Source organism: Leptinotarsa decemlineata, unplaced genomic scaffold, assembly GCF_025532065.1.
Source record: "Leptinotarsa decemlineata unplaced genomic scaffold, Ldec_3_MD MMD2_P_RNA_scaffold_12, whole genome shotgun sequence".
Classification (NCBI taxonomy): Eukaryota; Metazoa; Arthropoda; class Insecta; order Coleoptera; family Chrysomelidae; genus Leptinotarsa; species Leptinotarsa decemlineata.
Window position 1 is genome coordinate 10,449,856 of NW_027412526.1, and position 12,454 is coordinate 10,462,309.

The 12,454-nt window shown below is 36.1% G+C and overlaps 1 protein-coding gene across 1 annotated transcript in view; it reads right to left on the reverse strand.

The window, feature by feature from the left end:
- Positions 1–1,185: 1,185 nt before the first annotated feature.
- Positions 1,186–12,454, reverse strand: part of Snrk (SNF related kinase) — a 72,278-nt gene continuing 61,009 nt past the window's right edge. The window contains exon 10 of the mRNA XM_074173943.1: positions 1,186–1,900. Coding sequence (XP_074030044.1) covers positions 1,409–1,900 — 492 coding nt within the window. The 3' untranslated portion in view covers positions 1,186–1,408. The remainder of the gene's footprint in view (positions 1,901–12,454) is intronic.

Sequence of the window (12,454 nt, forward strand, 5' to 3'; positions counted from 1 at the left end):
AACACTTGGCAACTGAAGCTTAATTTATTTCCACTATTTGAATTTCTTGTGGGCACCCGCTCGATTCACTTTCTGAACTGCCCTCTTGGGTCGGGAAGACGGGCTTATATCAGTAACGGTCTTTTCTAGAATTCTGTAGGCAGTTCGGTACTAAATTTTACCGGCGATTCCCGACTGCATTCTTTCGCGGTGATGTCCATGAGTTGGCCGGCATACTGGTTAGGGGCGGCTTTAGATTCGTTACAATACGAACACATCACCCAATCACTTTCGAATATAGTATAAATAATCGGACCTTACATTCTGCTATTGAAACCAAAGATCTAGGTGTGATCCTAGAATCCACACTTAGCTATAAATCACACATTTACGCTGTAATTCAAAAATATATGAAGATGCTTGGCTTTACAAAAAGAACCACTCGTGATTTCAGCAACATCACTGCTATTAAATCTCTTCAGCCCCGAGGTTCTCTCCAAAATATCTTTAAATGTCCCCAGTCGTTCAACTGGCAGGTGCAAACGTTTCACGTTTCTTTTCACAGATTCAATTATTCATATAACAGCTTTATTCCCAGAACTCTTCGATTGGCTAACTCTTTAAATAACCTTCAAATCTTTAATATATCAGTTTCCTGCTTTAAAAACCATATTCTTCACCTAGCCATCTAATACTCTCTACTTGTGTTGCTGTATTGTGTCTAGTGTTATTTGACTGTAAGAATTATATTAATTCATTGTGCAATTGGCCGCGGTGGTAGTGCGGCCGTGGGTTCGATTCCCGCCTCGACCAGATATTTTTCTCGAGAGAATTTATCTGGTTGAAACTAGGATGATTCTGCAACCGTGTTAGGAATCACACGTTAAAAGGTAAGACCTCGTTAGTCCTTAGCTCGCACAAGTTCCTCAACTTCTGAGAGTTGCCGTTCGTATGGGGGCGACAGCTTATTAACGGAAAAACAGATTTTAAACAGAACAGACAGATATTGTTATACATTTTAATTTTTCCTCAATATTCTACTTATCTTGTATTATTCTCATAATTTACTTTTAATCCACTGCATTACATCAAGTACTACATAGTACTGTACTACTTATATCTGAATTGGGCTTGCTTGTGTATATAAACAAATAATTAAATAGGTCAGAAAGACTCTTGGTTTGGTGAAAAGATAAAATAAATTCGTTCGTTTTGAATAATTTATTTATAAATAATCTAAATCTAAAATAAGTTAGATTCATGTCTTTTAGGTTAACAACAACTTGCACATCAACTGTATACCTTTGAAATAAGTTTAATAATCAATCTATTTGAACACGTTGGTAAACAAACAAAAAACATGGGTCATACAATTAAAAATATCTGAGAATCTCAATAACAAACAATACTAGCTTTGGTAACTCCAACTTTAACAAAAACTACACTTGCATGCGTGCCCGATGTGTACGTGAACGGCGCATATCTCATTCAATTCATTACGCATATTATTCATGTCAAACGAGGATTTCGCAGGAGTGCTACTCTTAAACGTCTTGACCGGTTCGTTCTGGTTGATGTCGCCGTCCTTCCTGATAACGCCCATCCCCCTGTTGACGAATATGCGGTCTTTTGACAGGTTGCTACACGACTGAGCTTTGTAGAGACCGTTCTTGCGAAACAGTCCTGCTAGGGGTATGCATAACTTTTTGTGAACATGAAAGTATTTGCCGAACATGCGTATCTTCCTCACGTTGCATTTCTCTACTTTATTGCAGCTATCAACTTTGTCGAATTGGTTATTCGAATCGAGGTTTTTAGTTTGTAAATCTCTCCTGGATATCCGAAAGTCTTCCTTATCGTCCGGAGGTTTCTTGGTTGATCTGTTGAACCCTTGTAAAAGTTTGGCTCCAACGCTCTTCATCTGAAAGAAGAAGATACATGATAGATAGATAGATTTTTATTCAGGTCGATATCAATATAATAAAGTTAATATAAATACATATTAAGTAAATGATGCAGATGTAGAATATTCTCTTCCTAACAGTCTGAATTCACCTAAGCTAAGCTTGTATTGTGCCCATCAGACCGCTAAATTTTATCTGAACATAAAATATATAGGTACCAGTATACTAATGCTATCTAACTAGAAAGGTAACTTAGTTTTAGAAAACAGTTTGAGTAGAGACATATGTAGGTAGAGCAAAACTGATGGAGGTTTCTGATTCAGTCGTTCTCAAAGATATTTTTCAGTTGATTGTAATGGTTTTTAATGAATAGTTTTATTTCTTTTTAGATTTTTTGTGGCTATTGATATTTTTTATATGTGTAGGTAGCTGATAGTATAGTTTAGGACCAAGGTAAGTGACAAATTTTTTAGTTGTGAGTCAATCTGCAACGTGGTATATTTATAACTTGACTTGCCATCATTCGTGTATTCTGCCTGTGATAAATTATAATAATGGGTTTACTCATTGTCCATAGAATAGAATAGAATTTAATCATCTGTAAAAGCAGAACATAATATGTTACAAAATAATTTGGTACACGAATGTTACTACTTCATTAGACTAGTCAACTAAAATCAGAATATATACCTATTTATAAGACTTATTCTACATACACAACCTAATTTCAACGCTAAAATTTGTTAAAAAGGCTAGAAAAGGTCATATTCAGTCGTTTAAAAATTCCTTCACAGAATAGAATGCTTTTCTCAGCAAGAACTTACTCAAAAGAGATTTAAAATTTTTAAAATCATTGAAATTTTTTTCACTGCCATATTTGTTCTTGAAATAATTATAAAATACGATGCCTTTGTATATGTGAGAGCATTGACCAATGGCAAGTCTCGAAAACGGCTGCTGCAAATTCCCTGCACTTTGTGTATTATAGTTATGGTGAGCACTATTTGTAGGTAGTACTTCCAAATGTTTTTTTACGTTTAAAATAGTTTGAAATATGTACAATGATGGCACAGAATAGATAATTCAGTAAATATTTCTTTGCATGACATTCTTTGATGTACTTTTTCTATTTGAGTTGAGCCTCCCCAAAATATCAACCCATAGGATATATTTGATTGTATCAAACCATAGTAAACCAATAGCAGCACGTCCATTGACACTGTATTCTTCAATTGCCTTAGTACAAAGCAGTTTTTACTCAGTATATTACATAAGCTGTTAATATGGTTTTCCCAGCTTAGTTTATGGTCCAAGGTAATACCTAGAAACTTCGTTGATGTGACCTGTTCAATACTTTTGCCATCAATTCTAATCAGGGAACAGAACGTATTATTGATGTTTTTTGGAATGAATGAGATAAAATTTGATTTTTCTCTGTTCACACACAAGCCCGTACTGGTACACCATGTGTGAAAATGGTTTGCAACCGTGTTGGCAGTTTCTACGGTTTTTGCTAAGTTGTTTTCTCTCACTATCATAGTTGTGTCGTCTGCATACATTATTTTGTGCGCTTGTTTGCATGTTGAGGTGATATCATTGACAAAAATAGTGAACAGTACTGGACCCAGTAGCGATCCTTGCGGTACCCCTACATTTACAGTTTTCTCTTCCGATTTTGCACTACCCAGTATCAATACTTGTTTTCGATTTTCGAGATACGATGTGAGCCAATTTAGTGGCGTCCCTCTAACACCAATGTGATAGAGTTTCTCAACTAGGAGATTGTGATCGACCGTATCAAACGCTTTACTCATATCAAAGAAGAGTACGATAGAGCTGTTTTTTGAGTTCAAAGCATCATATAGTTGCAAACATAATTCTGCCATAGCAGAACTGGTAGACTTGTTTTGTCGAAAACCGTGTTGAGATGAGCCTAAGAGATTTCGAGATTCAAGGAAACTTGTTAATCTCGTGTTGAAGACCATGTCTATGATCTTTGCAATCTGACTCTGTAAGCAGATATTTCTATAATTATTCATGTCATCTCTCGACCCTTTATTTTTATAGATAGGTATTGATTTAGAGATGGAAAGTACAATGTACTTTCCAGAGGTGAACGATTTATTAATTATATTTGCTAATGGTTTGCTTATTTGCTCTTTCACAAAACGAATTACTTTGCCATCTATTTCGTCGATACCAGCTGGCGGTTTCGAAGTAGTTTTTGTGATAATCGATTCCACTTCATAGGGTGTTATTGGTGTTAGAAAGAATGAGTGCTCATACATTGGTGACATCGTTAGCCCACTACGGTCTGGGATAGAACCTGACGTATTAGTGAAATAATTACTCAAAATGTTGCAGATTTGGGTTGGGTCAGATACTGTGTTATTGTCTATACTTAATTGGTTGATTGTGTTACTATTTGATACACCTCTTTTTTCATTCACTATTTTCCAGCTCTCTTTTGTTATATTCGATGAATTCTCCAGTCTATTATTATTGAATGTGTATCTTGCTTGCCTCACTTTCTCTATATAAATTAATTTCAGTTGTTTGTATCTTTCTTTAATGATACTATTAGTTGATGTTTTAGCAAGAGCTATAGAATTCTTGCCACTGTTCTGAAGTGATTAAGTTTTTGAATGTTATCATATTAGATTCTGATAGGTCTCTTACTAAGTGATTTTGGTATTTTGATGGGTTCGTTATGGGGAGGTTGAACTCACATAGTTGGAATGTATGATCTGATATGTGATTATTCTTGATATTTGTTCTTCGACAGTCAAGGTTGGAAAAAATGAGATCAATACAGGTCGCACTCTTATCAGTTATACGTGTAGCTTGTGAAATATGATTCGTCATTCCAAATTCTTCAAACATATTAATCAGATCTTTTCCACCTCTAGTGTCAGCAAGCATATTCATATTCATATCTCCACTCACTATGTACCAGTTATCATTTGAATAAATATCACATAACATTTCATACATTTTGCAGAGAAAGTTTTCTACATTACTATCTGGTGTTCTATATACTGAAACAACATATAATTTCAACTTATTCAACTGAACATAGCCTACAGAACATTCAAATTCTCTTTCCAAGTTATTATTTACTTGTACATATTTTGCAATTGGTAGATATTGCTGTCGTATTAATATGCATGTGCCACCTCTCTGATATTTTTCCCGACAATAGCTGCTGAATACAATGAAATCTTGCACTCCAAATGAGTAAGCCCTCAGTCATAGTAAGCATTCATAGGCATATATTTTCCTTAGGCCAGTTTCTTCATATAAGGACTCGATTAGATATCTTCGAGTTTTTCTAAACATTATTTTAATTGAAGTGTTTTGAATTATATCTGAATTGTGTAAGGAAGTCTTGTATAATCCCCCCCTCAAACAATAACACAATACCGTATGATTGACTCAGCCAAGGCGTTATAAACCAGCAATATAACGTCTCTTCTAAGAATATTTCGGAGTTTGATAAAGGGTTTTGGTGTAATTGCGAGAGATGTACGGCTTCAAGAAAAACTAAAATAATAGACCTCCCGAAAAAAACTATTAAAAAGCAAGCCCGACATTTTTCGTAGATGAGATTCAGTGACAACTGGAAGTTTCATTCTTTTGACGGGTGTCTAAGGAAATATAGCTGATTTCCATTGAAGCATTATCAACAAGTGATTTTTTTGTTTTGACTACGGAACAGGATTATTTTCCAAAACATCAACAATATAACGATCTCCAGCTTCAAACGTTGGTGTATTTCTAGGTAAGTTTAAATCCCTACTGGATGTAGAAGGCAAGTTCTATGAACATTTGCTGCTCGAGCGCATCAACGGAGAACTGGAACAAACCGGGGGACTATCAGCGAATCAATATGGTTTTCGAAAGCAACGGCAAACCACGGACGCAGTTAATGAAGTGATACTCTGTGCAAGGGAAGCCATGGCCCAAGGACTTCTCTGCGTTGCGATAACGCTGGACATCAGGAATGCCTTCAATAATGCATCGTGGCAGTTGATTCTGAACAAACTGAGAGACAGAAGGATATCGGAGAGCCTAATAAGTATTATATTCTCATACTTGTCGGAAAGGGAGGTAATACTGGAGAGTGAAGGAAATGTCAAATCTATTAAAATAAGTAGTGGTGTACCCCAGGGATCGGTGCTGGGCCCCACTCTATGGAACATTTTATATGACGACTTTCTGAAATCGGAAATGCCTGACGGAATAAAACTAATCGGTTTTGCGGATGATGTTGCTGCGATAGTCACAGCAAAAACAGAAGACCTTCTGGTGAATTTGACGAACAGGGGACTGGTCCGTACCTCAGAATAAATCCACCGGCTGCGCTTGGAATTGGCTCCCGAGAAGACAGAAGCTGTCCTTCTCTCCAAGAGAAGGAAACTGAAACCAATAAGTTTTGATATCCAAGGAACAACGATTGAACTTAGCAAAGCTGTGAAATATCTGGGTATATGGTTAGACACACAGCTCACCTTCGCTGAACATATAAGTCAAATTGTAGTCAAAGCCGACAGAACCATGGCTGCACTAGCAAAGTTAATGCCGAATATAGGTGGCCCCAGGGCATCAAAACGATTAATCATATCCAGCGTGGTGCACTCCCAGATGCTGTACGGTTCATCTTGCTGGTACACAGCCCTCACTAATAAAAAGCTACTACTAAAACTCACCCGAATACAGAGAAAACTGGCGATAAGCCGCAGAGGCGGCTGGCGTCATAGCAGCAATTCCTCCAATAGAACTGCAAGCTAGCGAGAGAAAAGACCGATATTCAGGCGTACCGAAATCGATTGCAAGAGGTAACATAATGCACAGCTGGCAACAAAAATGGGAAGGAAGAACTCATGGAAGATGGACATACTCCTTAATACCTGATTTACAGGTCTGGATCAATAGACCTTTCGGTGAAGTGGATTATTTCCTTTCCCAGGCACTTTCGGGACATGGTTGTTTCCGCAAATACCTCTATGTTCGCAGGAGAGCTGAATCGCCAAATTGTCCGTACTGTCAAGCAGAGGACGACGTAGAGCATACACTTTTTATCTGTACAAGATGGCAAGACGCAAGAACTGCATTTTTACACAAAACGGGAAGAATTTTCTGCGCAGAGAACATGATGCAAAGTCTTCAGGGTGGAGAAAAACCATGGAATTTTGCCTATAACACAGTACGATCCTATCATCGAAACCAAAGAAGTGGAGGATAGGTGATAAAAAAAATGTATATATACATATGTCAAATATGTCAAGAGAAGACACATAGATGGTTATATAAAGCATTAATAATGAGACAGCAGCCCAAGTACCGAAGTAATGTGAAAGCGGTCCCAGTACTTGGAGCTCAGTGAGGAGAGGTTTTAGGTGGTAAAAATCCACCACTACGGAACGACCGTAGTCTTACCCTCTCCTCTAACAAAAAAAAAAGTTTAAATACTTGCTATCAAAAATTCCCAGAAAGACAAATTTTCAGTGGACCTGAATATAAACTTTGAAACTCAAATAGATTCAGATACTCGAAAAACTGCTAGATCTGTTAAGTTCTTTCAATTCAACTATGCATGTTGGAATAAAGGGCTCAAAAACACTCGAAATGATGTTGACAGTCCCATACGGTGATTGCACTCCCAGCCAGAAAAATGTTTACAAGCTTTTCACAGAAGGTCGGGAAGATGTGAATGACGACTTTCGCCCTGAATGCGGCCCAGCAAATTAACAACCGATGAAAATGTTGAGAAAGTAGAGAAAATTATTATGGAGAATCGTTCAAGCACTATGGCATGTCGGTATGCCATGCATTTTTTTTGGGAAATTTTAGGCATGAAGCGTGTTTCAGAGAAGTTTGTTCCAAAATTGCTGAATTTTGACCAAGAAAACCTGTCACATAAGCATCGCTCAGGAATTGTTAAATGATGTCAGCGGCGATCCAGATTTGCCTAATAAGGTCATAACTGGTGACGAATCGTCCAATCGTCCCAATAGAAGAGCCCAGGAGAGCCAAGAACAAAAAAGCACGCCAATTTCGATCAAATGTCAAGGTTTTGCCGACTGTTTTCTTCGATTACCATGACGTAGTGCATCAGGAGTACTTGCCACATGGTTATGCAGTCAATAATATTATCTTGAACTTATGCGCCACTTGCGAGAAGCAATACGAAGAAAACGTCAGGTATTGTGGAAAAACAATTCATGACTTTTGCATCACCACAATCATCTGCTCACTCGTCATTGCTTGTTCATATTTTTTTGCCAAAACTAACATCGTAATCATAACTCAGCCACCTTATTCACACCTTGAAGAGATCCATAAAAGGAGGTTAGGTTAGGTCCAAAGTGAGTGGGTCTATTCGACCCTCCACCGCAATCTACAAGGGTTTATTGTGGCTCACACCTATTCACACTCGGCCAAATAAACCCAGCTTCTTAACGAAGCCGATTAGTTTGTACGGTGAGTGGTCTTTCAGGTCAGATGATAAGAGTACGGCTCTACCGAACTCTAAAGATCTGATTCGGTCTCCAACGGGGCAGGCACAAAGTATATGCTCTGTTAATGAGGTTATCGGATAGTCAAGTTGCAAGAATCCCACCTTGATACCCACGACAACCTTCCCATATGAGGGTTTTTGTACGTCAACTACACCTGACGATGCCTAAGATTCAGCCGTGCAGGGCTTTTTCGCCTCTGGTTTTGGTGAATCATTACTTGAGCGCAAACGTTTGCTAACCTGCTCATGGGGGGTTTGTTTCCCCACCTGAGACAGATTCTGCGTACGCCGCTCAAGAATTTGGTGCTAGGCGGTTTTACTGAATTTACAGGAAGGTCAGTTGGAGTCGTAAACTCGACATCCATCTCCTCTGTAGACTCGCTCCTGAACTAAACTTACAGGGAGGTATGTTGTAGTCGTAAACTCGACATCCATATCGTCTGTAGACTCGCTCCTGAACTAAATTTACAGGGGGGGTCAGTTGGAGTCGTAAACTCGACATCCATCTCTTCTGTAGACTGGCTCCTGATCCAAGTTTACAGGGAGGTCAATTGGAGTATAACAGAACCCCAAGTGATTCCATAAAAGGAGAGTGCTCAAGGATATTCCAAAAAATGCATATCAGAACTTTTTTGGAAAAAAAATTGAAATTCGCCTTATTTTCTGAGCAGATTTCGTACAATATAATTTTTTTAATGAAAAATCATGATCGTGATATGTTATGGCATATAATAAGGTTTATAATTTCTCATTTTCAATGTTCTACTCAGTTAACGTAATGAATTTGTGTTTACTTTCAGAAGATGTAGGTATATAAGTTTGTAAGTGATACATGTTTGTTTATATATTTGTGTACATGTTTTTGAAATCTTAAACTGATAACTTTGGTTTTCAGCTGGCTCATTTTATCATTGTTTTTTATTTTGATTATAATGATATGTATATTTTATACATACCTACTTCCTGTGTAAATTTGTCAATATTCAGTCAATATGTTTCTGCTAGTATGTATAGATATTATTAATAACAAAATGTCTGTCGACAAAATGTTATCTAGACTTTTGCGACAATAAACATATTCAAGAAAAGCTAAGTATAGAAACTGCATTTTCCATTAAATTTTTCAGTGGTTTATATAAAGCAGTAACTTCTCTCTATTGATTCAGCTTCAGATTGTAGAAGGTTATACACCAAAAAAACCAGTAATAAAATCAACTTTTATTCAAAATAAGGGACAACTATTCTCGCAAAATTTTCATATATAATGAAGGTTTTGAAATATCTCATTTCAAAACTCTAGGTAATCATAATTTGAGGAGGTACCTTAGGTATATAAAAGTGGAGTAGATACTGTATGTAATTATGATCGAAGAAGTACCTGAATAGGTATCTTTCACTCATGATTACACGGGATATATAAAAATTAGAGTATATAATATAATTACCTTTCATTATGTCATTTACTATGAAAAAGCTACAGTAGTAGCAAAACATGTCGTGATATATTTTTGAAAAACAAAGTTCTGTGAAGATCAAATTGTAAGCTGTAGTTTATTAAAAATCTTTGGATCTTCATCAAGTAACGGACAAATCAATCAGAAAATTTACTTTTTAAATCGATCAATTGCATTTTTGGAGATCCAGTATCAACTTCAAATGGCCCGATGTGGTTTTCGTTACTATTTGTGTTGAGGGGATTTACTATGAATGCTAGAGTGATTTTGTTGGTTTTAAATTGCTGAAATTGGTCAGCAAATTCATATTTAATTTATTATATAGCTGTGCTGAAGTAAATCGTATCAGCAGTTCCTCTGGTTTTATCGGGATATTGCTTTAGAAATTGAATATGAAGTAATTTACCACATCAAATATCTTTTGCAAAAATAATTAATTTTCCTTCTGAACAAATCAATTCTTTTCCCAAAACATAGGCTGGGTTTCGCTTTCTTTGCAGTTTTAGGTTCAGCTCATTTAATTAATGCCTTGTTTATTGGGGAATATATTTATTTCGTTCAATCACAAAGCAAGACGTTTCAACACCTTACCTTTGGAAAGCCATCACACTTTATTGTGAAGAAGGAGGTCCGAATACTGAGTATCCATTTCGTTTAAAAATGTTTCAAACTAACAAAGGTAGAGTGCTTCTGACAAGATGCTGTTAACAACCTTGATTACCAAATTCATGACCTCAACTATTTCTGCCGGAAATATTTGGACACAAAGCACTCCTTGGTGTATTAGATAGATAGACATATACTTTATTGTCTAAGAAAATAAATCTTATTGACAAAGCTTGTTAAAAAATCCGGTATGTATAGCACTTCAAAAAATTAAAGAAAAGATACAATTCAAAAACACAAATACCCAGAAACACAATTTGAGCAAAACTAAGTTCACATATCTAATAGATAAAATATAACAATAAAATGTAAAAAACAAATATACACAATTTGAACATAAGTTCACATGTCATGGCAATAAAATAAGATATATCACAGTATAAAATATAATTCAAAGTGTAGGTGTCAATATAAACAAATAAAGAAACACATATATTAAATCACACATATATTCATCAAGATCTGTAGTACGATTTTGTTGCAAGGGCAAGATTTCTGAACTTTTTATAGCTTTTTTCCTTCCTAATTTCGTAAAGTATGTGATAATACAGCTTTTTACTTTCATAAATTAAAGAATACTTTGTCTGACTTGTTCTTGGAACAGGAAGATGTATTTTATTTTCTGTTACTTGCCGAATTATGTAATTCCGGAGTTCCAACCATATTATGTTTTTTGTAAATCAGGCAAATAGTTTCCTGTATGAAAATACAAGTAACAGTGAGAATTTTTTCTCTCAAAAATAATGGTCTGCATGACTCACGCACTCCCACCTTGCATAAGTATCTAACCGCTGGCTTTTGCAAAAGAAACACTGAATGAAAAAGTTGTTGACTGCAAAATGCCGAGAAGGCAAGTCCATATCTCATGTGGGACTCAATCAGGGAATGATATACCATTTTTGTTGTGGATGAACTCAGTTCATTTGAAACTATTTAAAGTGGATAACATCCTGATGCCAATTTTTTATTCAAAGCTGAAATATGTTGATCAAATTTCAATTTGTTGTCCATGAAGACTCTCAGGAATTTGGTTTGGTTTTCATTCTCAAGAATTTGTCCATTCAAGTATAAAGTGTGTTTTTTAATATTAAAGCACAAGTAGTTTGCGTCACACCATTTTTCCACAACTTCTAAGTCACTAGAGATAGTTTCTTTCATATTAGAAGTATTTTTTCCATGCCAAAGGAGCGTGGTGTCATCCGCAAAGATTGAAAAAATTCCTTGAATTGAGAGAGTAACAAGGTTATTTACATTTATGAGGAAAAGAATCGGGCCCAGCACTGATCCTTGTGGAACACCCCATAAGATATCCTTAGTGTGTGATAGTTTTTTGTTTGATCTTACTAACTGTTTTCTATCACTTAAATAAGACCTGAACCAGTTATAACACACTCCTCTAAAGCCATATTAGTTCAACTTTAGCAAAAGAAGTTCATGATTTACACAATCAAAAGCTTTGGAGAAATCACAGAATACTGCAGCTGCTTCCTCACCATTGTTGAGATGTGTGTAGACATGTTCAAGAAAGGAAAAGATTGCATCATTTGTGCCTTTTGCCTTCTGAAAACCAGATTATGCCAGTAAAAGGTAGTCATTCGTGGTTTATTTTGCTCTGAAGAATCTTTGTTGTGCCTTTAGAGATAGAAATGCTGCCTAGTCCTCGTTAATCAATTTAGAATGATTTTCAAATGTTTTTTAATTGAATAAATGATATTTGTGTATGAAAGTAAAGAGCCGCAGCTTCACATTCAAAGAGCCGCACATTGCTGACCCCAGACATCGTAGCCTAAATATTTTCAAGAGAAAACCTAAAGGTTTTTTCATAGAATTCATGGAAATACCTACATAACTGATTCCTGTGATACTTCCCAAGATTACATCTACAATGAATTTGTATTCTTCAACACTGTTTTCCCCTGAATTTATATTTT